Source organism: Syngnathus floridae, chromosome 16, assembly GCF_059516105.1.
Source record: "Syngnathus floridae isolate MCC-2025c chromosome 16, RoL_Sflo_1.0, whole genome shotgun sequence".
Classification (NCBI taxonomy): domain Eukaryota; kingdom Metazoa; phylum Chordata; class Actinopteri; order Syngnathiformes; family Syngnathidae; genus Syngnathus; species Syngnathus floridae.
Window position 1 is genome coordinate 8,906,610 of NC_142428.1, and position 24,159 is coordinate 8,930,768.

Genomic DNA, 24,159 nt, shown 5'->3' on the forward strand with positions numbered 1-24,159 from the left:
TCCTGTGTAGTTGGCAAGTCTTCGATTTTACAAGCTGTAGAAAATCTACTGATATTTACATTTAAAGATTTTAAATATGAATTCGTTTTTAAAGGGACATTGTGTATTATCTAGTGACATCTACTGGTGAACTAGTAGAATGAATTGACCTTTGATTCAAATGCACACTATAAAGGCTATAAACAATTTCTTCAGCTAAGGTGCAAGCAAAATGTCATCACAAACGACTTATTATGCTCCCATAAGTAACAAAGTAAGTGCATTACATTTGTTACCATGCTATAGTCATTGCTCTATAAATTCCCAATTCGCTGTGTTTGTCCCATTTGGTGATCCGTAGCAGAGTGATAGCGGCGAGATATGTCAGCATCCTGTACCATGTAATATAATTAAAGATTACTGGATCTACGATTATACAAAAAAAGAATACGTTGCTGTGATAGAACATATTCTTTCACAATATTGATTTTTATTATGGGTTTTTCAAAATGGTTGAACATTGAAAAATCACAGCCTTTTACACACTGTCATATCAATTTTAGTTTTGAATATTTATTTATTTCAAAGAGTACTGTATTACTCTGTTTGAAAAAATAACAATAAAATAATACAAGTGAGTCTTAATAATTTTGAAAAAGTCATCAATCTGCCGTTTGCACGTTAATTACGTGACGATGACGTCATTACTTCCAGCCGGGTCCGTCCCCTGTTGGTGTTAGCTGACAGGCGGCTAACCAAACGAGTTAACTACAGTTAAGCTAACTCGAGCTAAACGACTTCCTCCTTCCCCATACGACGGCAGTCACTCCGGGCCAGCTGGCGACAGTAACCGGTGCCTCGATGCTTCTATCGCGTGGAGGATGGCGCCCACACGAACGCTCTGAGCCCCCACCGCCCCCTAGCCACTTCGCCCACCATCATGTGTTAATTTCTTTCACATTGGCGTCTTTAGGTTAGGAGTGACAAGACGGTAGCCAGAGGTTTTTGTCCCGTGTGGGGCGGACGACGACGACGGCAGCTAGTCCTCTCCCCCCAGTCTCGCCACGGCTGGAGGATGCTGAAGCTGTTCAGCACCTTGGTTCTCATCGGACTGGCCGTGGCCTGCCTCACATCCTGGGTGCTGGACAGCTACGACACGGCTTGGCACCCGAAACGGAGCGTCCGGGGCCAGGACGGAAGCGACCGGGGAAGTTCCCCGCCGTTTCCCGGCGACCAGCTGGATAACATATTCTGGTTTGTACAGGTGGGATTCTTTTCGTTTTTTAAACGTATTAACGTAACTGTATGTATGTACGTATGTATGTATGTATTTATTTATTTTTCTAGTTAATATACATCGGTAACATGGCCATGTTTCTAATTCTATATCCAGACTCAGTTTTACAAATGTCACGTCTGCTCTTCCAGGTGTCCGACATCCACATCAGCCGCTTCCACGACCCGAGACGGATTCCCGACTTTGAGAAGTTTTGCACCAACACCATTGAGGTGATCAAGCCGTCATTAGTGCTCGCGACAGGTAATTAAAAAAAAAAAAAAAAAACATCTTAGCATCAATTGAAATGGATGGAGTCCTACCACTGAAATCTTCTGTTTCTCCCAGGGGACCTTACCGACGCCAAGACGGAGAGCAAGGTGGGCTCCCTCCAGCATGAAGTGGAATGGCAGGCCTACCACAACATCCTCAAAAGGTCCGGCGTGATGAAGCGCACGCGGTGGATTGACATCCGGGGAAATCACGGTAACACATGACCCTCACGGTAACGCTATTATTTGTTGCACTTCCTAAAAATAATCTCCAGATGCTTCAAAAATGGAAGCAACAAAACGTAAGATACAAACGCAAGCAAAACAAGAAAGCACACGGCAAAGAGCAAAGGTCAACTTAAGAATGCCTTCCTGAACAGAAAAGTCTATTTTTGAAAGTGTCCACAGACAACTTGGATTGGCCCGTCGCAGTCACATAGTGGCCTCGGGCCACCGAGCCTCTGTTTATGAACAACTCTGTACTAGGACAATGAAACTGACTACATGGACGCCCACCATCTCTGTCGCACAGTCGTCACGGTAACAAAATCCACTCTCGTCGTTGCCCCTGAAGTGGAGGCTAGGGGCGGGTGAGAAGTGACTCATTTGCATAAGACAGCACCACCCCCACAAAATGGGTTCATTAAAAATAAATAAATAAGGCAAACTACTGTTTTGTCTCCTTTTAAAATTTCCAAACACTTGGTTAGGACACATGTATGTGGTAGAGCTGCGTTTTGAGCCCCATGACAGGAAGGGTTTGAGCTCCTCCTCTTGTCTTCCGCTTGTGTTGGATAAGCGCTCCTTGAAAGTGAAACCAGATCCCCGTGCACAAATGAGGAAGGGTCATCCTTTCCTTTTATAGCACAATTAGAGTTGTAATCTGAGCTTGTCTCATTTGTCGAGGACAAGCGTTTTTGCTTCACAGGCCATGTTAGTCTTGTTCAATTCCTTAGAGGAAAATTATATATTTATCAAGCACTCTGTTGTTTATTTTAACAGTGCTGTGATTTTGGTGTTTGCTCTGCTGGGGATCCTCTACGAATCAGGAACTAGCCTGTTACTTGTATAACCAAAAAGCCGATGGACAGATTAAAAAAAAAGTCGTTAGGTCTATAGCATGGTTGCGTAATCATGTCATATCATACATATTTTTGGGAAAAAACATGATGTCAAATATTTTTATTCACATGTAATTTTTGTGGACTTACGTTCTCATTTTTTAAGCTTTTTTGTCATGTAGAATTATTATTTGTTGATATTCTTCTGTTTGAAACATAAATGCAATTTCTTTCTTTAAAATTCTAAAGTCAATGTTTGTGTACTACAGATGCCTTCAACATCATGTCGCTGGACAGTGTCAACAACTATTACCGGTTGGTACGAGCATCATTTCACGCTACTGGAAGAAATACGCTGAGCGTGTTAAACAAACATCAGCGGCGCTTCTGTGTGCTCTTTAGAAAATACTCGGCCAATCAGAAGGTGGGCTCCTTCCACTACGTGCACACCACGCCGTTCGGAAACTACTCCTTCGTATGCGCCGATGCCACGCTGACGCCCGGACCCAAGAGGCCGTACAATTTCTTCGGGATTCTCAATCAGGTGGGTCGCACCGGTCCACACGAAGTTGGTCAATCATTCCATCAAATGTTTTTTTATTTTGATTTACTTTACGAGTGAAAAAAAACCAATTGTTGTTGTGGTGCAGACTCAGATGGACACGCTGGACGCGTTCAGAGCTGAGAGTCTCAAAAGCAACCAGTCGGTCTGGTTCGGCCACTACACCACCTCCACCATTGTATCGCCGTCTCCGGGTGTGCGGGAGCTGATGAGGTGAGCGCACATTTCCAAAGGCCTCCTCTTCAACAAGTTCACCATCTTGGCTTGTTGCTTGCTTTAGGTCAGCCGTGGCCTACCTGTGCGGCCACCTGCACACGCTGGGCGGCCTGATGCCTGTCTTGCACAGTCGGCATCCACACGGCACCTTGGAACTGGAGCTAGGTGATTGGATGGACAACCGCAGGTACGTCTCGGTTCCCCATTGAGATGGACCATCAACGGTCATCAAAATGGGAGAAGACAGCAAGGCCCTGATGCGGCTGAATTGAGAAGTGTTGCCTCCATGCAGGTACAGGGTTCTGGCCTTTGACCACGACCTGCTGAGTTTCTCCGACCTGAGGTTTGAAAAGTGGCCAGCGGTTGTCATCACCAACCCCAAGGACGCGCAGTACCTGCACCCCGTCCGGGAACCTTTGGACCGCATACGGAGGTCCACTCACATCAGGTAGGCTCTTCTGCCTCATCCTTTCATAAGTAATAAAAAAAAAAAAGTTTTTTATTTCATTGCATTTCAATATTTTTCTAAATGCATATTTTATTTCTAATATTAAAAAAATAACTATTTATTTCAATAATTTGTTTTCATCACATATTGTAATATGAATATATATACTTTTTAAATTATTATTATAAATGACATTATTAGTACCTTTCCTCTTTTATGGTATACCTTTATGTCTTAACAGGATCCTCGCCTTCTCTGAGGCCGCCATCACGGTGGTGCGTGTCAGCGTAGATAACGAGGCGTTGGGCGAATGCCTCCCTGCCGGTGGCCCCCTCTATGTGCTCCCCTGGGACCCGTCGCGATACATCACCGGGCTGCACACCGTCCGAGTCGAGGTGGAGGTCAGTCCACATTGCAAGTGGCGTCAGCATAGGGGGCGTCACGAGGATTTAGCACACCAGTGTATAGCTGATGACAACCATAGAACAAGAAATGGTGACAAAGTTTCAATAATAATCGATGCTGGAAGATACATAAAAATGATGAGCACAAATATACAATTTATTCAGGACTCGATGGGCCGCCAGAGTGCACGGGAGCAGCAGTTCTCGCTGGCCAGTGACGGCATGACTCCGAGTTTTAGTTTTGGGCAGTCCTTCATCCTGCTCACGGATCATTACGTGGTGGGCCGGGCGATCTTTGTGATCACCGTGCTGGTCAACGTGGCCTTGCTACTGTCCTTCAGATTTGTGCGCCACTTCCCGCCCGGTCGAGGTGAGACCCCGCAGCCTCCAGCCGTATCATCAAGTGTGCTACACTAGCTTGATTGAACGTCCGCTGTTAGCAGGGTTGTCCTCACGAGCTTGTGTGTCACTACGGCTGCTCAGTAAGGTGGACTCCTTCTTCTACTCCCTGCTGCTCTTCAACCTGTGCACGGCTTTAGGTGAGTCGACCCGCTTCCACCGCAATGTGCATGGGGTTCAATATAAGAGTAGTAAAAAAAAAAGTCAAACTGAGCTTTTCACCCTCAGGCCCGTGGTTCATCGGCGAGCTGATCGACGGCCATAGCGGCGCCTGCTTTTCCTTCGGGGTGTTCGTCAACGGACACTTCCTGGAGGGCAGCCTAACTTACGTGGTTGGTGTCATTCAGGTGAGCAGATGTGCAAATGATGATACAAATTTACAACAAAATCATGCATTTTATATCTCTGAAAACTGAAATGTCGACCAAAATAGAAAATTCAGGTTAATGAATAAAAATGACTAAACTACAACTTCCTGGTCTTCCCCGCAGCTGTTGTTCTTCAACATGCCGCTCACCCTGTACCTGTGCTGGACCCTCCATCAGCGTTGCCGTGGCAACAGCTTCCGCTCGCTGCTGCTGCGCCCAGGCTGCCGCTGGCGGTGCCTGGCAGTGCACCTGCTCATGCTGTTGCTGCTGGCCTGGCAGGCCCATTCGTGCTACTTCCTGCTGGAGACGTACGGCCTTTTGGCCTTTCTGCTGTCGCCCGTGCGCACGTGGGCGCTGGGACTGGGCCTGGTGCTTGTCTACCGCGCTTGGACCTGCCCCGTGCCCGCCTGGAGCTTGGTGGCCGCCGGCGGCAACGGCAAGAGTGTATCGCCGGCCTCCTGACAGTAAATGTCCGCTCTCGGTGTGTTCACCGTTCACCTCCTCACCATTTACTGCATCGTGCATGTTTTCAAGTGTAAAGCACCAATGAGCTTGTTTCTCTGCCGTATTGTGCAATGGTGGGTCTCAAACTCGCGTCTCTGGACCCTGGGAGTGTTTTTAAGTGTTTTAATTTTAATCCCCAAAATTATTGAAATATAAATTTGATATGTTCACTATTCTTGACTATATCCCCCCCCAGAAAAATAATTAATTATGTAATTAGCCTAAGGAAAATTGAGGGGGTCCTCGGAAACTGGACCATAAAAACCTGTGAGTCGCCCCGGTGTACACAGGAGTGGAGAGGAGGGGGGGGGAAAGTCACCATTGAGCTGCTCTGATTTCTTTACTCATGCACTTTGTTGTTCAAAGTGTTGCCTTGTTATCGCCACTGCCAAAGGACTTCAAATAACAGCAACAGCATTCACTTTGCGTTGCCATAAAAACTGCAACAATATGTAGACGCCAAAATGTTGCAAGTGTTACAAAAAACATTTAAAACTAAATCGCCGGTTGGAGAGAAAAAAAAAAGCATTGGAAACTTGATTTCCTGACATTTTTACGAAAGCGCATGTTAAGTTCACTGATGGGTTTAAATTGTTTTTAGGATTATAAATAATGTTATGATTATGTCCTTTTGAATGAAGATTGTCTTCAGTAAAAACAGATTATTCAGTGTTACGCAAACATTCTACAGTAGGTTAATTAAAAAGTAAATAGGTTTGAAAGTAAAAAAAATACTTCCGGTTCACTACACATTTTCTGATATTTTTAAAGAAATGCGCATGTTGGATGTTGTCAGAGTGTTCACCCAAAACAACACTGTCATCAATGTTTACAAAAATCGTGCTTTTTACCTTTGCGTAAATTATTTTTAATGTTCTTGAAAACGTGTCAGACAGAAATGCTCATAGTCTTCCCAGTAATCTTTGTTTGCCCGTCGCATTATGTTTTTTTAAGTAGTACAGCCCGCAGCGGACAGACCGACTTACGCCACCGTTGTGTTCAATGGCGCTCGGCGTAAGCGGTTCTTCTGACGCTTTGCTGTCGTATCAACACTGAGCTGTTGGAATTCTCAGGAACGTGAGTGTTAGGACACAATCAATTCCCATGTAGTGTTTCAGGACATTTTATATTCCACAATCACTCTGAACAAAAATAACATTAGAGGAAAATCAACACGTGGTGGCTTTAAATAGTGAAAAAAAAAAGAATGTGATATAGCTGTGAAATGAACCTCGATGCCGTTTTTATTGGATTTAAGCGAGCTAATATGTGGTCTCCCTTCAGTACCCATCATTTCTCTGAGAATCGGTGAAAGGGTTTATTAATTATGTTACCGTAATGTGTATCCTGGAGCAAATTATATAACCACTGCAATGGAGTCTATTGAAGGATGCCGAGGATCTGCTTCGATACGACGGGTGTACCTAATGAAAAGACCCGCGTGACATATAACCGAGCAAACTTGCACTTCCTGTATTTCACAATTTCATTTAGAAGCACGAGTCTGTCAAATGAGGCGTTTACGACCCCCGCTGATGACATCGTCATCACACGGCTGTCTGTCACATTACCACACGCATCTTCTTGTAATCACTTGCAAAAATCAATGAGAGGACTCTGACAGAAAAAGGGAGCAACCACTTTTTTTATGATTTCTAGTGGTGTGAATTAAAAATGTTCAATACAGTTGATGTCGCTGTGAGATTCATTCAAGTCAGTGGGAGATCTTCACTACTTGCTTGCCTAAGTTTCCGCCTTTCATCATTGAGCAGAAGGCAACTGCAAGAGGGGAAAATGAGGACATGATTAATATTCTTATTTTCAAAAATATAAAAATACCAGAAAGCTTACCTCCCATATTTTCAATTCCGTTTTCGATCGTTTCTAGTACCTGGAAGAAAAAACTAATTTTAAACCTTTTCCCCCAAAAATAAACTTTTTCTCAATATGGCTTTTCTTGAAAATATTTCACAAAAATATTTTTTTCTCCACAATATACAACCTTTTTTTCTCAAATATTAAAAAACTATCCTCCAAAGGGTACTACAGGGAAAAATATAGTCGAAATAATTTCCGAATCACCTTGACTTGTCCGGAGGTGACCAAGCAGCCCAGTTCGCGAAGGGCGTCTTGTGCTTGGCTCATGTAATTGAGCACTATGAACCTTTCCCTGGTGATGTTCTTCCTGCGCAGGTTCTCCTGCGTTTCCTGGCTGAGGGGGGGCGGGTACGGCACATCCTTGTTGTACTGCGAGATCTGACCGCACAGGATCACACGGCCGCCCTCGTTCATCTGAGAGGCAACAGGACGAGCGGCCAACTTTACATTTAGAACTTGTTGACAGCATCACTCGGTCAGCTAGGTCGTACCTGCGTGATGACGGCGTCACTGACGTCTCCTCCGACGTTATCAAAGTAGACGTCGATGCCGTCGGGACAGTTTTCTCGCAACCTCGCAGCGACATCCTGCCGCCGGTAGTCGATGGCCCCCGAAAAGCCCAAAACTTCTACCAGTGCCTTGCACTTGTCTTCGGAACCGCAGATCCCAACCACCCTGTTGAAGCCAGTTGGTCTTGATTTGTGCAATCAACATTAAATTGTTTTCAATCTTAACAAAAAACTAACTTTTCTACCAACATTGAGGAATGACACGTTAGATGACTAGTCTTCAATATCGATGTTTGTTGCAAACACTGCTGTTTATAAACAGCTTTGTCAAAGTACGTTTTTGATAATCACCTGGAACAACCGTCCAATCGGCCAATCTGTCCGGCCACAGAGCCGCAGGCACCGGCGGCGCCGCTCACCACCAGCGTTTGATTGGCTCCTCTGATCACATGACCCTTCTCTCGCATGCCCAGTAGCGCCGTGAGGCCCGTCATGCCCACCGCACCCAGGAAGTAAGAAAGGTGGCCGTCCACCAACGACGGGTTCACCTGGATTGACGAAGAATTGATAATCATTATCATCAGAACTGGGAGTAAAATTGCACACAATTGTGTCATGCAAATAGAAGAGGCACACTGTAATAAATACAGTAATCATTATAGAATAATCACAGAAGGATGTTGATTTTTTACTATAAATAGCAGTTTTTATACTTTGAACCTTCTGTAGGATGCTTCCTTTCACCACGGCGTGGGTCTGCCAGGGCCAAGTGAAGGAGGTGACCACGTCCCCCTCTCGATAAGCGTCGTGGCGGCTGGACTGGACCACGCCGACCCCGCCGCCATCCATGACATCTGATACCTTCCACGGGGTCAGGTACTCCGCTCCGCTGTCTTCGTTCATCTTGCATCTCTGTATTGTATGAATCAGCCCCACGGTGACGTCACAATTCGAAAGCGCTCACTCGCAAAGCTTTAGCAATATATGGCCACCATGGTGTCAATGCAAATATGCAGTCGTACATTTTCCAGTTAATAAATGCCAGAGAGGGGACCAAGTCACACATGTGCAAGTCTCAAATCTTAACCTTCAAGTCTCAAGTAAGTCCCAAGTCATTTTTTTTCTTGGGCAAGTCAAGTCAAGTCCTTAAATAGGTCAAGTCAAGTCCAAGTCAAGTCCTTAAATAGGTCAAGTCCAAGTCAAGTCACCTTGTTATTGCAATTTTTCCCGTAGAATCTGATCTTAGTAGTGAAAAGACAAGATATCAGAAACTTTAAGTAACCATCATTGTCCAATGTGTCTAGCCTGTTTAAAAAAATCTCCATTCTGCATACCTGTGAAACAAAAGCATAAATATGAATGGGATGTTAAAGCTATATATACACACCTATTTAGATAAATGAAAAGCACTTACTTGGCAGAATGGCTCTTCAAATGACGGACAAAGTTTGAAGTTGTCGTCTGGCTGTTCGAAATGTTTTTGTTGTATATTTCGCACTGTGCTGTCCGTCTTTTGCCGTCATAAAAGTAATTGCAATAGCCGAAGGTGATGACTCGCGGTACCGCTGCCGCTGACATGTTTGCTCGTGTCTGATATAAAGGGGCGTGATTCTCCAATAAACACGTTCGGTAGGTAGAGAGGGCACGACTGATTGATTGATTGACAGGATCCAATCATGACAACGCCATTCTCAGCCTGCGCTCCTACCGTGTTATCGATATTATTTTTTTAAATGTATTATTAATTTTATATTCAAACTGAAAACATAAACTAAATAACACTGAAGTCATTCAAGTCATCGTGTGTCAAGTCAAGTCAAGTCCCGAGTCTTTAACTTCCAAGTCGAGTCTCAAGTTTTTTTCATTTTTTGTCAAGTCACAAGTCATCAAAACAGCGACTCGAGTCCAAGTCACAGTGACTCGAGTCCCCATCTCTGATAAACGCATGCGTTCAGTACCATATAAGGGTCAACGGAAAGGTAAAGCGTCCGAACCAGCACTTCCTCCTCTTCCAAACCAGGTTCAAGAGTTGACTCCTCCAGGCGAAAATTTGCAGCACCTGGCACCCCATTTGGCCCTCGAAAACAATAAAAATTTAAAAACTCACTCTACCAGAAAATAGGACGTCTCCACAAACAAAAGCCAGGTTTCACGAACCTGGTCTGGAGTTGAGGACTACTCTCTTCACCAGCATCTTCAAGTTGAAGACGAAAAAGGTGCATTCGTACACTGAAGCCGTGTACTTTGTGTACACAAAGTTCAAAGCGAGATAGTATTCTACACACATATCCGGTTTTGCTGGCGCAAACGCAGTGACTCCATTAATCCGCGTTTTTTAAAGGTATTAAACGTTTAGAACAAAAGGAAATACTTTTAATTGTAATACAATTAATATAGAAACACGATTATTGACATTTCGTTGTTAATTTTTAATTGAAAGTAGGGGGTAAGCCGGCGAATATGCGGCTCTACTTGTAGCAGGGTAATAACCATCTTGTAATTTGTTTGTCTTTGCACGCAAGCGTCGTCCCTCACAAATAACGGCTCGGCCAGCATCGGCAAGTCTGTCGAGTATCGATGTTTGCTGTATTTCATCGTTTAACCAACATTTCTAATCAAAACACTACTTGTGTGCTTGGTTTTAAGCTATCAAATTGCTGCAATGTGTGACTTTTATCACCTCATACATCGCCGTTCAGTTGCTTTACCGGTGAAGTGAGTGACGTCTTGTGGAGAGATTTGTTATGGCAGGTTCCATTTTTACTGCTGGAAGATATCGTGGAGTGGTGGTGGGCAAAGTTGTTGGAGAAACCAAACAGACCAAGCGTAAGTACTGCGTGTTTTGTGTGTGTTTTAAAGTGTATGTTTATGAGAGTTTTTTTTTTTTTTTTTTTTTTTACAAAGAGCTTTTCGTCTTCAATGAGTGGCCCAACGACCCCTTTACGCGCATGCGCAGTGATACACAAACACGGGCACAACGTGACGTCTTGTGGAGGAATTTATCACAGCAGATTTGCATTTTCATCTTTTAAATTATGCTAGACTCGACTTACCCACCAAAATATCTATCCGTTTTTAAAAATATTAGTATAATCAGATCTGTTACTGACATAATTTTATGGCTCATGACTGTGTCCAAATTTGTAGGCTGTGCCCTCCAAAATCCAAATTTAAAGGCCACATGGTGTAACCTCCTGTGCGACTTAACCACACGCCAGTGTCCGAATCTGTGGCCTTTGAATCTAGCCTTCAAATATGGCCTTTCCATGGAGACGGGCACTGAGTGAAGCCTGCTTCGGAGCAGACATTTGTTGTCTATATTCCTCCGCTCTTCTTCTACACGTTATTGTCTCTTCATGATGCCACCATTTTCAGTGGTGCAGAAGAAATTTGTGACATTGTTACTCAGAGGCCACCATAGTCAGCGCCTCATGCGTGCTATCAACCGCCAGTTCGTTTTGGAAACGGGCCACATGAAAAACTGCAACGCTTGCCGAACGCCAAGACAACATGCTAACCTCATGCATAAATTTCTAAATAAAAGCACTGCATGTTTTTCGTTTTATTTTCAGTTTTATTTTTATTAATGGCCACAGTGAGGGCTGGTCTGGAACTGTGGGCAGGCCGAATGTTGCCCCCTGTCCCAATTTTGCTTTTCTGGCTGAACTAAACTTCACAATTAAACCTGTCAAGTGATTCATAGAAAATAGCACCGTGGTTGTATTTGGAAGTAAAAGTGAAGCTTCACAACCATATTCCCTCTCTCTCTGGTTTAGTATGTGTGCGAGCCCTGCATGTGTGTTGGAATTTCCCGTAAAGTTTTGTGAGCGAGCCTGCCCGGTAAATGACTTTGTCACACCGGAAGCGCCCTTATAAGGGCACCGGAAAACAAAAGGGCGGGACTAGGAGGGTTGTCACAAGACAAACAGCCAGTCAACAAGATAGCCCTGGCAGCCGTTTTCTTTTGCATGAGTACGACTCGTGCAATCGTCCTCGCTATCATGTGCAATAGCTACATTAGCACTAAGTCAGGTTAGCATTTTTGTTTCGCCACCACCGTCTCGAACTCCGCCTCTTGTAATCGCACTGAGGAGAAGGAGGGGGGTGGGGGGCGCAGGGAGTGAGGTCAGCAGCCGCCTAGCATGAGTCAACCTCGGGCAAAGCACCGCAGCAGTCATCGCCGCCGCGGTTCTGCACGGTGCGGACGGACTGAACAACTGTCACCGTCGTCTGCAGCCCGAGCTTTCGTTACAAAAACACGTAAGTACAACGAGCCTTGGAAGTGTGCGCGCGCGCGCGGTGTCCATCTTGTTGTTGTTGTCTTGCAAGTTGTGCACATGTGACAGTTGCCCCTTGTTGACAATCGCGTTGTTTTGGTTGCCCGTCGTTGCCTGATAATCCCCCCCGTTTTTGTTGCTGTTACCACAATGCCGTAGCGCGGTGGTGGTAGGGCGGAGTGGGGGGAGATCCTACCCACGCGTGCAAAGTCAGGTCTTCTGCCAACGGATTAGGGCGGCTAACGGTGCCTGTCGTTTATTTTAGGTGATCCCTGCATGTTTGTTTATTTATTCTTGGCACGGTGGACAAATGGTTAGCACGTCTGCGTCACAATTGTGAGGTTCGAATCTGGGCTTCTAGTGGAGAGTTTTGCATGTTTTCGCCGTGCTTCCTCCCACATTCCAAAGATTATGAGAGCTAATTTTCCTCAAGTGTGAATGGGCGTTTGTCTGTATGTACCCTGGCGGGCAGTCCGGGTTTTACCCCACCTCAGCTCACCCAAGACTGAGCTTGCACATCTGCCCCACTGGTCTGAGGTTCTGGGTTCGAATCAGGCCTTGTGTGGAGTTTGCACTCATCTCCTTGTCCGTATTTTGGCTTCTTCCTTCACCCGTAAGGGTCCGACATTAACAGTCATCCGATAGCCCTGAAGTTCACTGATGCTGGCCCAACCGGGCCGTCACTACAAATCTCACATAAATTAATTTCCTTTCCACCTTGATCTAAAGATTCTGCAGCCTCAAGCCATGTGTGCAAGATCGCAACATGGCTCTCTGCATACACGGAGGCTGCTTTGAGAATGCACACTTCGAGTGACACATTTCGGATGTGTGTCGGATATGAGTCATGGTAACACCAGATGGAAAGATAGAAGGATTTCACTTTGCATTGATTGTGATTGAAAGGATCGCCGTTTGCATTTTCAAGTTTTACATTTGATAGTGTTGACCTGCAGCGTCAGTACGGCAGAGGTTTCCAGGGATCCGAACATCACGCGCAGAGTGCGGAAGGAGCGTGCAGTCGCTTTTGGCCCACCGAGCAAGTGTGCAGGATCCCAACAGCTGCAGCGCGTCTATTTTAAGGAGCCCCTCGCCCGTCGGGGAAAGGGTGACAATTGCCAAGTACTTCCTTGATTTGTCAGAGGGTGCACTTTTTTTTTTGTGACGTCCGCAACATTCTTCTGTAATGCATAATGAGTTGTACTTATCTTATTATTTTCTTTTTAAGTTTAATTTTTGTTGTTGTTGTTAAATACCACAAACACTTGGCAAGCTGGCACCATCGCCAAAGTCTGCCCAAAAATCTGGACAACCAAATCTTAATTATGTCCATGACAAGGGTTGCCATGGCGATATGAAATCATGACAGGCTTGTCAAGTCCTCATGGGAGCGTTGGACTTTGTTTTGCTCGCTTGTTCATCACGACTTGCCCTGGCTCACTTTCATTAACACTTCCTTCATTAGGCCCGCCCCCCCCCCCCCAAAAAACATAATTGGATTATTTTCAAATTCAATCAGTCCGAGGCTCTAGCAATGGGACTGCAGGGTCTCTTTTTTATGAGTAGGCTTTGAGATGTTTTCTACTGAGCTTAAATTATTCATGACTCATCATTTCATGGGAATTGCAAACGTGCCCCCCCCCCCCCAAAAAAAAATGGAATGCATTGCAGTCATAGTCGTCATAGTTGTTGGGGGGGTTTGTGGCAGTACTATATGTTCTGAAAACAAGCTGACTATTGAAACTTGACAGTTGTGGTGAACTGTTTTTGATATCACTCATTTTGTCCTTACAGGGTGTCACCTGTGAATGAGGGGAAAAAAAAGCCTCAGCCTTGAAAGAGGAATACATTTTGATGCCGGTGTAGTTCGGACTTGCACTTAAGTGACTTGAGCAATTAGTAGGACTGAAGAGTTTTTCCCGACGCCGGCTTTTTAATGCTGACCATGAGCGTGCCGGCCCAGCAAAAACCTGGCGCAAAACGAACGGGCAAACGAATCACGTTTTTTTCTGATCCCGCTGGAGTCATGAAGGAGAGCGGCCAGCGTGCCGAAGGGTCTTACTACGTCCAGGATGGGGAGGAGCCCGAGAAAACGGAGGCAGTGAGCGACGCGGCGTCCAATCCAGAGGGCCATCGTGTGTACCTCAACTCGGTTATCTTCAGCCCTGACAAGGGTGACCAGAACAGGGGTCACTATCAGCAGACGGTACCTATGAAGTGGGCCCACCAGGAGTCCGGTCAGCCGCAACTTAGAGCTGCCACTTGGACCAGCGTGGCCAACTGGGGACAAAACTTTGCCAACTACTTGACCGACTCGGGGAACCAGACAGCCTTCGTAAAAGACAAGGCTGGAGACGAGCAGCCGGCAGGACCTGACCCGACGGCGGACTTCTACCGAGACTCTGTGAAGGCAAGGGGCCTCGGTTGGAACCAGCAGCAGTCCTTTCAGGAGACCCTGAAACCTGGAGCGCTGAACCCCCAGCCGAACAGCGCGTCCCACCCGGTGGGGAGCTCCGTCTTGCAGCCCTTTCAGCTGGCCTTTGGGCAGCCCCGGCAGCACCTGCCCGCCTACTACCAAAGCTACCAAGGCAACGCCAGGTTGCCCAACCCGCCCAACTACTCCACACAGGCCAAGCTCCCCCGGCTACAGCAGCAGAACCTCATCCAGCAACAACTTCAGCAGCAGCAGCAGCAGCAGCAGCTCCAAATGCAACATCAGCAGTTGCAGCAACAAAGCCAGCATGTGCTTGACTACTACCCGCCCAACGTGCACTCCCACCCGCAGTTCGCACACTCCCAGGAGCCGTCATTGGCGGCCGCTCCCCCCCAAATCCAGGACTCTCTCATCCAGGACATCACCCCAGAGCCACACCCATCAGACCCACCGTCGCTTCCCTCCCTTCTGCCCGATCCGTTACCCCAGACGCAGAACCTCCGGAGGTCACGGCGCCTCTCCAAGGAAGGCGGCGCACCGTCGGATGACAACCCCTTCCCAGGCGACCCGGCGCTGCAAGACCTCCAGAACGGGACACGCGGCGACACCGACATCTTGGCGGCCCCAACAGGGGTCATCCAGAGCACGCCGCGGCGGAAGCGCAGGGTGTCACAGGAAGTCAACTTGGAAACGCTTGCACAGAAGGCCTCAGAGATGGAGACGCTGCCATCACAGGACATCAAGGTACGTGGCCTGACTTTAGGTTCTGAATCTTAACCTTTGGCTTGTCCACAAAACAATATCCCACTTATACCAAATGAACCTGCCCTTGTTACATTTCAATAAACACAGATAGGAACCCGACTCCAGCCGGCCAGTATCATGCAGAGTCATGCGCGGCGATTACACAACAAGTTGCTCAACAACACTCAGTCAGTGGAACGCAACGTGGCCTACATTTTGCCCGCTGACATCTCGTACAGACCGTGTGCTTGGTTGCATGCCTGCACCCCCCCCTATCCATCAAAGTAGAGAGGCTCACTGAACCCCCCCCCCTACACACACACACACACACACACACACACTCGCGCACTCACTTCATGCAGCACTCAGCAAAACCTCTCTTCAGGCAGCACCACGTTGGGGTTCTGCCTGGGCGTTTCCACCACCAAACAACAGTCACATTAGGTTGTGGACCACTGGCGGCAAAAGTTTAAAATATTTCAAACCTTTTTTGACAGATGCAAACATTCCGCACGTAAATAGAAAATTTAAAAAATGGTTCAGGGCACAACATTTTGGTTCCAGTTGTAAAACTGTTCCTAAGTGTCTAAGGACTGAAGGACTCGCTCACAGACTTTTTCAGCAAGAGGCAGATATCTCAATATTACTCGATTCCAATGCACCCATTTGATTAGTTTTCTGTTTCTCTGTCCTGTTCCCCAGGAGGCGCACAAACCCTGGGGTCCCGCCCAGCCGGGCATGAAGCGGCCGCGAGACGACGGCCTGCTCCCGCTCGTTATCCCTGTGTCGGTGCCGGTGCGCCGACTAGAGTTGGCGCCGTGCGTCGAGGATGCGGTGCAGACATCCAACCGGCCGCCGCCGTCCAGGCCCCCCAATCCGCTGGAGAGCGCCGGCGCCGAGCGCAAGCCGTCCGTCATCGTCACTCGTCGCCGCTCGCTGAGAAGCTCGCTGACGGAGGGCTCGGAGCAGGTACCAGTGGCGCCTTGTCATTCCCATTAAGTCACCATACATTTATTCATTCAGACGGACGTGAGACTGTAGCATCGGACATTTTGAGGAACAAACTAATCCACGCAGTGAAAACAAAACAAAAGACCACAGCCATCTGAGTTACGCATGTTGTCATGATTGATGCAAATGAATGCGATCCTTCCTCTCGCCAGTTATTCATGATGCCACAATGGAAACAATATCCCCATGTTGGAACATGATGAGAGCCATCGCGTCCTCTCTGTGTGGAAATTCCAGCTATTACGCCAAAAGGGCCTTACATACCGCCCCCCCTTGCATACACACACACATGCCCATCCCCCACCCATATCCATCTTTCCCCCTGCCCCCCCATTGCCATGCTCCTCACATTTCCCCTTCATATGATTGGAAAAGGGAGTCGACGCTGTCCCGGATAAAGCAGATTAATGCAAATGGACATTTATTTTATTAATTGTCCAGCAAGTGGGAAAAAATAGGCATATCTCTAACAATTAAAACCAAAAACCTTAACACTAATGAGATGACACGTTTATGTTACTAAACATACAGGTTAAAATTCACCATAATTAAAACAATAAGGTGAAATAAAATGAAATATGATTTAAAAAAAAAGTACAATCATACATTTATATTGTTGTTGCACGAGTTGGATAAAATGTTTGCATGGGGAAAAAAAGGAAATTGAATTGGTGGAACATGGTGTTTTCTCAGAACGGCGAGGGCGCGCGAGCAGACGATGACGTGAAAAAGATGAAGCGGCGCCCCCGACCTGAGCCCCTCTTCATCCCGCCGCCCAAGCCGGGTGCCTTCATGGCGCCGCCTGCCATCTACTCGGCTGTCACGCCGTACCACAGCCACCTGCGCTCGCCCGTCCGCCTGGCCGATAACCCGCTGGCCGTGCCGCCCTACACGCCGCCGCCCATCCTCAGTCCCGTGCGTGAGGGCACTGGCCTCTACTTCTCTACGTTCCTGGCGGCAGCGGCACCACCGTCCGCCACGCCCAAGTCGGCCACGCGCAGCCTGCTCGGCTCAGGTACACCAAACAAACAATATTCAAACCCTAACCTTAATTTGACCCCTTAATCAGAAGCTGTTTTTTTTGTTTGTTTGTTTGTTTGTTTGTTTGTCTGTTTCTTTTTGCTGGTTCAGGTAGCTACGACATGACTCCTCCAGTTCTGTCCGCAGTGAGTGAGCCCACTCCAGTCAGCATTGAGCCGTGAGTGTTTGCCTGTTTTCAGTGAAAGTACACACACACGCACCTCACTGGAGTGCACGCTCCACAGGCAATTATCCAGATCATAACACCGAGCTGAATCATGAGCTGTCCTCAGTGAGACGTGTTGAATTTGCAAAGCCAGCACTGCTTTGCTGAGTCATCCTCGGCAATCGTAAGCTGTCTGATAAACACGAACACGATAAACGGCACCTTGCGCAAAAAAACCAAAACGCTAAAAGTCCACGTCACCGCCATGTTCTTGTCACGATTCATGTGAGGGGTGACTCTTGTTTACATGTTTTTGAGGTACAAGCTTGGTCACAGAACAAATTAAACATGTATCTCAAGGTACCACGACCTGAAATATGTGAGGTGTGAAGTCAGTAACAGGAAGCATAATTTGTCAACACAAAGCAATATTTGCCATCAATACAAAGTCATTCATTCATATGAACAATCCCTATTTCACCAGACGGATCAATCTGGGCTCGCGGTACCAAGCAGAGGTGCCGGATCTGAGGCCACGCTCCCTGGTGGAGTTGGACCCTCACAGAGCCGAGCTGCTCTGGGCCCCGCTGACCCAGCTGGAGGACAAGCCTGACTACCACAAAAGAGGTACCCCCCCTCCCCCCATCCCTGAAAAGTCAACTGACAGAGGCATGCGAATGAGGTGATCCCTAAAGTCTCTTTGTCCTTGTCAGTGAAAGACCTGATGCACCTGGCATGTTCCAGCGCTTTGTGCGGAGGAGGCTGCAACCAGGAGCTGGCCCACCATTGTCTACACCGCTGCAGCGGCGACATCATGGTGAGCCACTTGCGGCAGCCCTGCCTTGGGGCACCAATTTGCAAGCCAATGAATGTTTTGCTTGTTGTTTTTCAGGCAGCTTTATCACTGCTCATGCTCAGCGATCCCGTCTTTCCCAAGTCCCATCCGTTGTCCGACTACCACTACTCAGGTTTGCCCTAAAGCCCGCCATCCTCGATGGTACACGTGAATAGTGTAAAGATGGTGACCCCAAGTGGACGAAATAACAAGTGCATCACGCATGCATACGCTGTATTAGTTCTAGGTGATAAAGACGAGCGTTATGAAACGGTTAAATTGTGTCGATAAAGATTGCGCCACTGTTGTGTTTAAAATGGCAGCAGGTACACATGTGACGGACTTTCCAAACATTCCCTCTGAGTGTTGGCAACTGCCCGAGCCAAGAGGGCGTGGGTGATGGGCGAGCAGGGGTGGGGGTTGGTCAGGGGGGTTCCACAGGGGGTGCTGTTCCAGTGTGCGTTTAATCTACCGCCTCCCTCCCCCACGGGCAGGAGACAGGAGAGCCATTGTTGATCATCTCTGTTTTAAAGGGGGGGGGGGTTAGCCGCTAGCACGCCGCTTGCATGCTAAATATTTGATCGTGTCCATCAGGATCCGACAAGTGGTCTGCGGCCGAGCGACGTCAATTCAATAAAGGCATGGCCACCTGCAAGAAGGATTTCTTCATGGTGCAAAAGCAGGTAAGTGTGACAACATAAAATCTGGTAGCGACCTTTAAAAACAGTCTGCATGTATACCAACATCGATTTGTCTCGTTCTGCAGGTGAGCACCAAGACGGTAGGGCAGTGCGTGGAGTTTTACTACGCGTACAAAAAGCACGTCAAGGTGGGCCGCAACGGGACACTCGTCTACGGCGAGGCGTCGTCTCCAGGCGGCGCGGCGACCGAAGAAGGCGAGACCAACCCAAATAAGGTCAGCATCACACGGCTACTTTCATTTTAAGCAGTGGCAGGGATTCGCCGCTCATCGTAAATGCCTCAGCAGGCCTCTCAGCGGCGGGAGGAAGACAGCAAGATGTGGGAAGGCTCAGCCGACAGGAAGCAGGATGTTGGCCCCGTTGGGGCGGCCGAGAACGTGAGTCGGACGGGAAAAGGAACACAATGCACAAAGGAAAAGTGCGGACGAACAAAGCCTCACTTATCCACCCGTTTTCTTGCTTTCATTGAGTGACTTTCTGAGCCCGCTTTAGTCTCATTTCTAGGTCATGAGTTGTGTCATCTGAATATTAAGAACTAAAAACGCAAATTTTACCATTGCCATGTTATTTTGTTTATTGTGCTTGCTGCCCCCTAGTGGACTTGTGTAACGTTGTTTGGCGATGGTAAACAATGACTGCAGGAAAGCTTGTTTTTCTACGTGCCAGCCTCACATTACATCTTCCACTGTGCACAGACCACCAGCGTCCTGATCATGAGGGCCCAGGAGGACGTCGTGGCCAGGGATCGACCGCTGCCGCCTCCTCCTCCCCATGCAATCGGCCCCCTAACAAGGACCAGCCCCCCAACGGGCAACAAGGGTGTCGGCGGCCCCGAGGGAGAGTTCCCCTGCAAGAAATGTGGCAGGTCAGTTCTTGAACACCGTTAAATCATCACGTGGGACTTGCACAACAGAGTTTCGTCCCGTCTCTCCACCAGGGTGTTTTACAAGGTGAAGAGCCGTAGCGCTCACATGAAGAGCCACGCCGAGCAGGAAAAGAAGGCCGCCGCCCTGCGCCAGAAGGAGGCGGAGGAGCGCGCTCGCGCCACCCAGGCTGCCGCCCAGGCCGCCGCTTTCATGGCCGCCCGGCAGCAGAACGGCACGCGGCAGGCAGGCGGTGACAGCGATGATGAGGACGACGTCACGTCCGACAGCGAGGACGACGACGATGACGACTGGCAGTGACGCACTTCAATGCAGCCGCACCTTCTAAGCTCTACAACCTCCAATCAAAAGCCACGCTACTTTATATATATATATATATATATATATATATATATATATATATATATATATATATATATATATATACACACACACACACACACACACACACACACACACACACACACACACACACACACACACACACACACACACACACACACACACATACACACACACACACACACACACATACATACACATACACACACATACACATACACATACACATACACATACACATACACATACACATACACATACATACATACATACATACATACATGCACGCACGCCTGCAGCGGTCACCAGGCTTTTGCCCCTTCCCGCCTTTCCAGGGCCTTTGACCTTTTTACACGAAGGTGGCGCCCCTGTTGCACTCTAGCATTTTGGAAGAGTTAATGCTTTTTTGACAATCAAAAAAAAAAACAATTATAACACTGTACATATCCAGGGTATTGTAATTCCTTCTGTCCTGTGTGGCCACTTTGTGGTTCCTGTTGTGTTTATTACTCTTGTTCATAGTTTTTGTGATATATCTTGAGTGTGTTCAGTTTCCTGTTATTTCTAATTTATTTCAGCCAATCGGATGGCTGCCTGTCGGTTACTGTGAAGGATTCAAAGGGCAGGCCTGCAATAGACTGAGCACCACACACACAAAACACTTTTCACTGGGGCTTTTACCTCATGTGAGGACTGTTGGAAGCTTCTCTACCCCAACCAGGAGACCTCCTCCTGGTGTAGGGACTCAAGGCGACCCCCCCAACTGATATTTATGTAGTTTATGGTATTTAAATTTGCCTGGTTTATTGCTATGCTATTTATTTAGTGTGCAAGTTGACGGCGGTCAAGGCCATTGCGATCTACCCCAGCCAAGAGGCCTCTTCTTGGGCTCAAGCATCGCTGATTCCCCCCTCCTTGTTATTGATTCATTTTACATGTGGTTTTATACTTGGCATACTCTGCTGTGCACACGCACATTTTACATCCATTTCACTGTGTGAGGAGGGTGGATGTTTTCGCTTAGTCTCAAGGGTTCCAGTTTCTGGTCTGTTGCTATGGCAACAGTCACTGAATTATTTTTTTTCTCTCAAAGGCCTATGAAGAGGTCTTGAAACTGTTAAATCGTAGAAGATGTCCTTGAGTCTATGCATCGACTGAGTGTGTGTGTGTGTTAATGATGAAAAACTAAGCAAAATGCAAGACTGTTGCTGTTTGATATGTGTAATTTATATTCACTTTTGGGGGGGACTGCTGTTCTTGCAGGAGAAAAAATGAAATGTAAAAATATATTTAGCTAATATATATATAAAGGGTATGTGAGTGAGGGTCTTAGTTTGCAAACTTTCTACGCTATTTTCCTAGGTGGTTCACACTCATGATTGGGGGAAAAAAGAAATCACGGCTGCGACCGTGTAACTTATTTGTTTCTGTTTTCTACCACATTTTTGGCAAAGGGTTTATGAAGCACTGTTTATTAAACTTTTACGATGTTCCTTAAACCTTGAATATTTTTATTTGATTTTGACGTCAGTACACTTTGACTGGCGCTAGAGAGCAGCATAGCAGCGTTCTTGCGATCACTTTTTTATATAAACTGAACAGGATGAAATGGATGGATGAAAAATATTTCCCCGCCTCATTCCTCTGCCTAATAATAATCAAAGTGCTGCCACAGTGACGAGAGAAGACATTTGGGACCTACATGCCTAAAAATGGACTCCAGTGGAATCTCAAATGCTCTCCCACTGGGTATAACCCCCACAACTGGCCATCACCAAAGAAAATGTCACTCGCCCTCCCGCTCCTTGGTAGAAACACAAATAGGCGCTTTGTTGTGTCTCCGCAGGCTTATCCAATCCCACTGCAGCAGGTCACTTAGTACGTGACAGAGATACGAACCCTGAACTGATTCAAACCTTCCCCTGAGGTCAAAGTCCTGACATCAACTTTAACCCCTAAACCTAACTGATGTGCTGGGCCAACCTAACATAGTTGCATCCGTCATGCAGCAATAGCCAAAAAGAGACGCCAGGAGACAAAGCAAAGCTCTTAAGTCTTATCCACCAGATAATGTATCTGTCCTTTGGAATCACACTCAACACTCAAGTCTGCCCGCCGGCATGTTATCATCTTGCTGCCGTCGCCTCCTATACGCCGCATGCCGTCTGTTTCTAAAATAATCCGGCAGCCGGTGAGGCGGGCCTTTTGGGAATGTTTCAATATTGAACGCAAACCTGTTAGTTCGGCCTGTGCACGTGCCGGCAACGCCCGACTTCCGACAGATGCTCACAGCAAATATGTCTGTCGCCTCTCAAGAAATTCGACCAGATGCGACCCTGCCCTGTCTCAATTTACAACCACTGTTGAATTTTTACTGCTGGTTTAGCAACTGCAAAGAACAAAAGTCACTGAGGGCCAGAATTGAATGTTCCAAGTGTATATGAGGATATACAGTCCAGTAGCGAGTTTACTGGAGCAAGGAGAAAGAACATTGCCTTGTCCTTGCCTTGCAATAAGGTAACAAAATATAGACTATACAAAAATGTACGACAAAGCCGGGCACTACCGTACTGTCCCACCAATAAAAGGGTGCCAGAAATTAGTATAATCTCGTGTGTTGAACTACTACAAAAATGAGTGGGATTATGCTGATCGGTGGAAACAAATCTTACTGTACTCCTGGCTTGCAATACTGTACTGAAATCTGCTCTTCCGCCACCGGCGTCTGGTTTTCGTCAGCCAGACAGACGACACCTACAGTACGTGTGAAAGTGTATGACCTCAGTCGCTCCGCCTGAGAACGTGATAATGAAACGTTTGACTCAGTCATTCTCCACGTACAACGCTTGACGTTTTTATTAGAAGCGGAGGAGGCACGGGATCCACCCAAGGCGCTCTTCCATTGCCTCAATGCATTCCTACGAGTCAGTGGCTCTCAAAGGGAGCATTGTGATTCTGTGAAGCCGGGCCCACAGCTACACGAAAGGGCAAAGCTTAAAAGCAGTCAAGCTTGCAGACTGTGGGGGTATCAAACTCAGACAATGTTGCGGGCCACGTTGAAGTTTCCTTCGGTGTGCCGTGAATGCACATAATGTGTTTTCGAAGGCCTCCTATAAATTATGTTTTGGGTCAGATCCGGCCCCTGGGCCTTGCAGAGACGTGTGGTCAGAGGAGGCAAGGGAGGCCGTGTCTCCCCTGCCATCATGAAAAGGGGGAAAAAACAAATTCAATTGTTTTTATTATAATTTTATTATTTTCCTTTTAATTTCAGTAGTTTTGTATCATTTTGAACCAAAATCGCTGAATTTTTAGTTATGTTAAAACCGAAGACGAGTCGCTCGAAGGAGGCAACTTCCCGCCTTGCCTCCTCTGAGGATTGCGTAATCACACGGCTGCCTATGCTGACAGGCTATGCGGTTAGACTGAACAGCTGTCTGACTCTATGTCGCTGTTTAAGTGTTCGAACACTGGCTATATTAACTAATTTCTGTAGTTAAGCTGATGTATATAATATCTAGTGTTTTTTGTCATCTGTCTGTAACGTCGTGTTTCTATAGATGAACAAAACGGCTTTGAAAAGAGACCCAACGGAGGCAATGAAAAACAGTTCTCCAGCCTTATGGCAGGGAGCGCTAGTGATCCCGGTATGATTCATGCGCCCACCTGTAGAACAAGTGATTTCCAGTTCAAATTTGCAGTGAACAACCTAGGAGCAGTCGTCCATTTATTTCGTTTTTGGTTTTACATTTCATTTTACAATGGAGGATTACATATGCAAACTCAGACGATTTTCAACTATGGATTTTCGGTCGAAGCAGGAGGTCATCAGTAAAGGAAGACAAACTCCGGAGTTAAAAGGTTTGATTCGG

At 47.0% G+C, this 24,159-nt stretch overlaps 3 protein-coding genes across 7 annotated transcripts; 2 read left to right on the forward strand and 1 right to left on the reverse strand.

Annotated features, from left to right (window-relative positions):
* The first annotated feature begins 674 nt into the window (after positions 1 to 674).
* tmem62 (transmembrane protein 62) lies at positions 675 to 7,175 on the forward strand. 2 transcript variants are annotated; one of them, XM_088400016.1, is made up of 13 exons: positions 675 to 1,243; positions 1,408 to 1,519; positions 1,604 to 1,741; positions 2,858 to 2,903; positions 2,991 to 3,132; positions 3,239 to 3,363; positions 3,431 to 3,553; positions 3,659 to 3,814; positions 4,056 to 4,215; positions 4,384 to 4,588; positions 4,659 to 4,757; positions 4,846 to 4,964; positions 5,109 to 7,175. In XM_088400016.1, exons 1-13 carry the CDS (start codon positions 1,055 to 1,057, stop codon positions 5,445 to 5,447), a joined length of 1,953 nt encoding a protein of 650 aa, XP_088256142.1. In that variant the 5' UTR covers positions 675 to 1,054; the 3' UTR covers positions 5,448 to 7,175. The 2 variants fall into 2 exon arrangements, with proteins under 2 accessions (XP_088256142.1, XP_088256143.1); XM_088400017.1 differs by having other exon boundaries at positions 4,662 to 4,757.
* On the reverse strand, positions 6,597 to 10,176 carry ptgr2 (prostaglandin reductase 2). Its single transcript, XM_088400018.1, has 8 exons — positions 10,034 to 10,176; positions 9,835 to 9,953; positions 8,597 to 8,788; positions 8,228 to 8,424; positions 7,859 to 8,042; positions 7,572 to 7,781; positions 7,341 to 7,380; positions 6,597 to 7,268 (listed from the first exon to the last, which is right to left on the reverse strand). Exons 1-8 carry the CDS (start codon positions 10,161 to 10,163, stop codon positions 7,204 to 7,206), a joined length of 1,137 nt encoding a protein of 378 aa, XP_088256144.1. The 5' UTR covers positions 10,164 to 10,176; the 3' UTR covers positions 6,597 to 7,203.
* Positions 10,177 to 10,394: 218 nt separating this feature from the next.
* mideasb (mitotic deacetylase associated SANT domain protein b) lies at positions 10,395 to 21,789 on the forward strand. 4 transcript variants are annotated; one of them, XM_088400013.1, is made up of 13 exons: positions 10,395 to 10,702; positions 13,948 to 15,331; positions 16,034 to 16,300; positions 17,036 to 17,357; positions 17,474 to 17,540; positions 18,013 to 18,155; positions 18,242 to 18,345; positions 18,421 to 18,496; positions 18,958 to 19,046; positions 19,130 to 19,279; positions 19,349 to 19,441; positions 19,760 to 19,929; positions 20,002 to 21,789. In XM_088400013.1, exons 2-13 carry the CDS (start codon positions 14,090 to 14,092, stop codon positions 20,246 to 20,248), a joined length of 2,970 nt encoding a protein of 989 aa, XP_088256139.1. In that variant the 5' UTR covers positions 10,395 to 10,702; positions 13,948 to 14,089; the 3' UTR covers positions 20,249 to 21,789. The 4 variants fall into 4 exon arrangements, with proteins under 4 accessions (XP_088256139.1, XP_088256138.1, XP_088256141.1 ...); XM_088400012.1 differs by lacking the exon at positions 10,395 to 10,702 and adding an exon at positions 11,776 to 12,136; XM_088400014.1 differs by lacking the exon at positions 10,395 to 10,702 and adding an exon at positions 11,777 to 12,136 and having other exon boundaries at positions 19,352 to 19,441.
* The last annotated feature ends 2,370 nt before the right edge of the window (positions 21,790 to 24,159 follow it).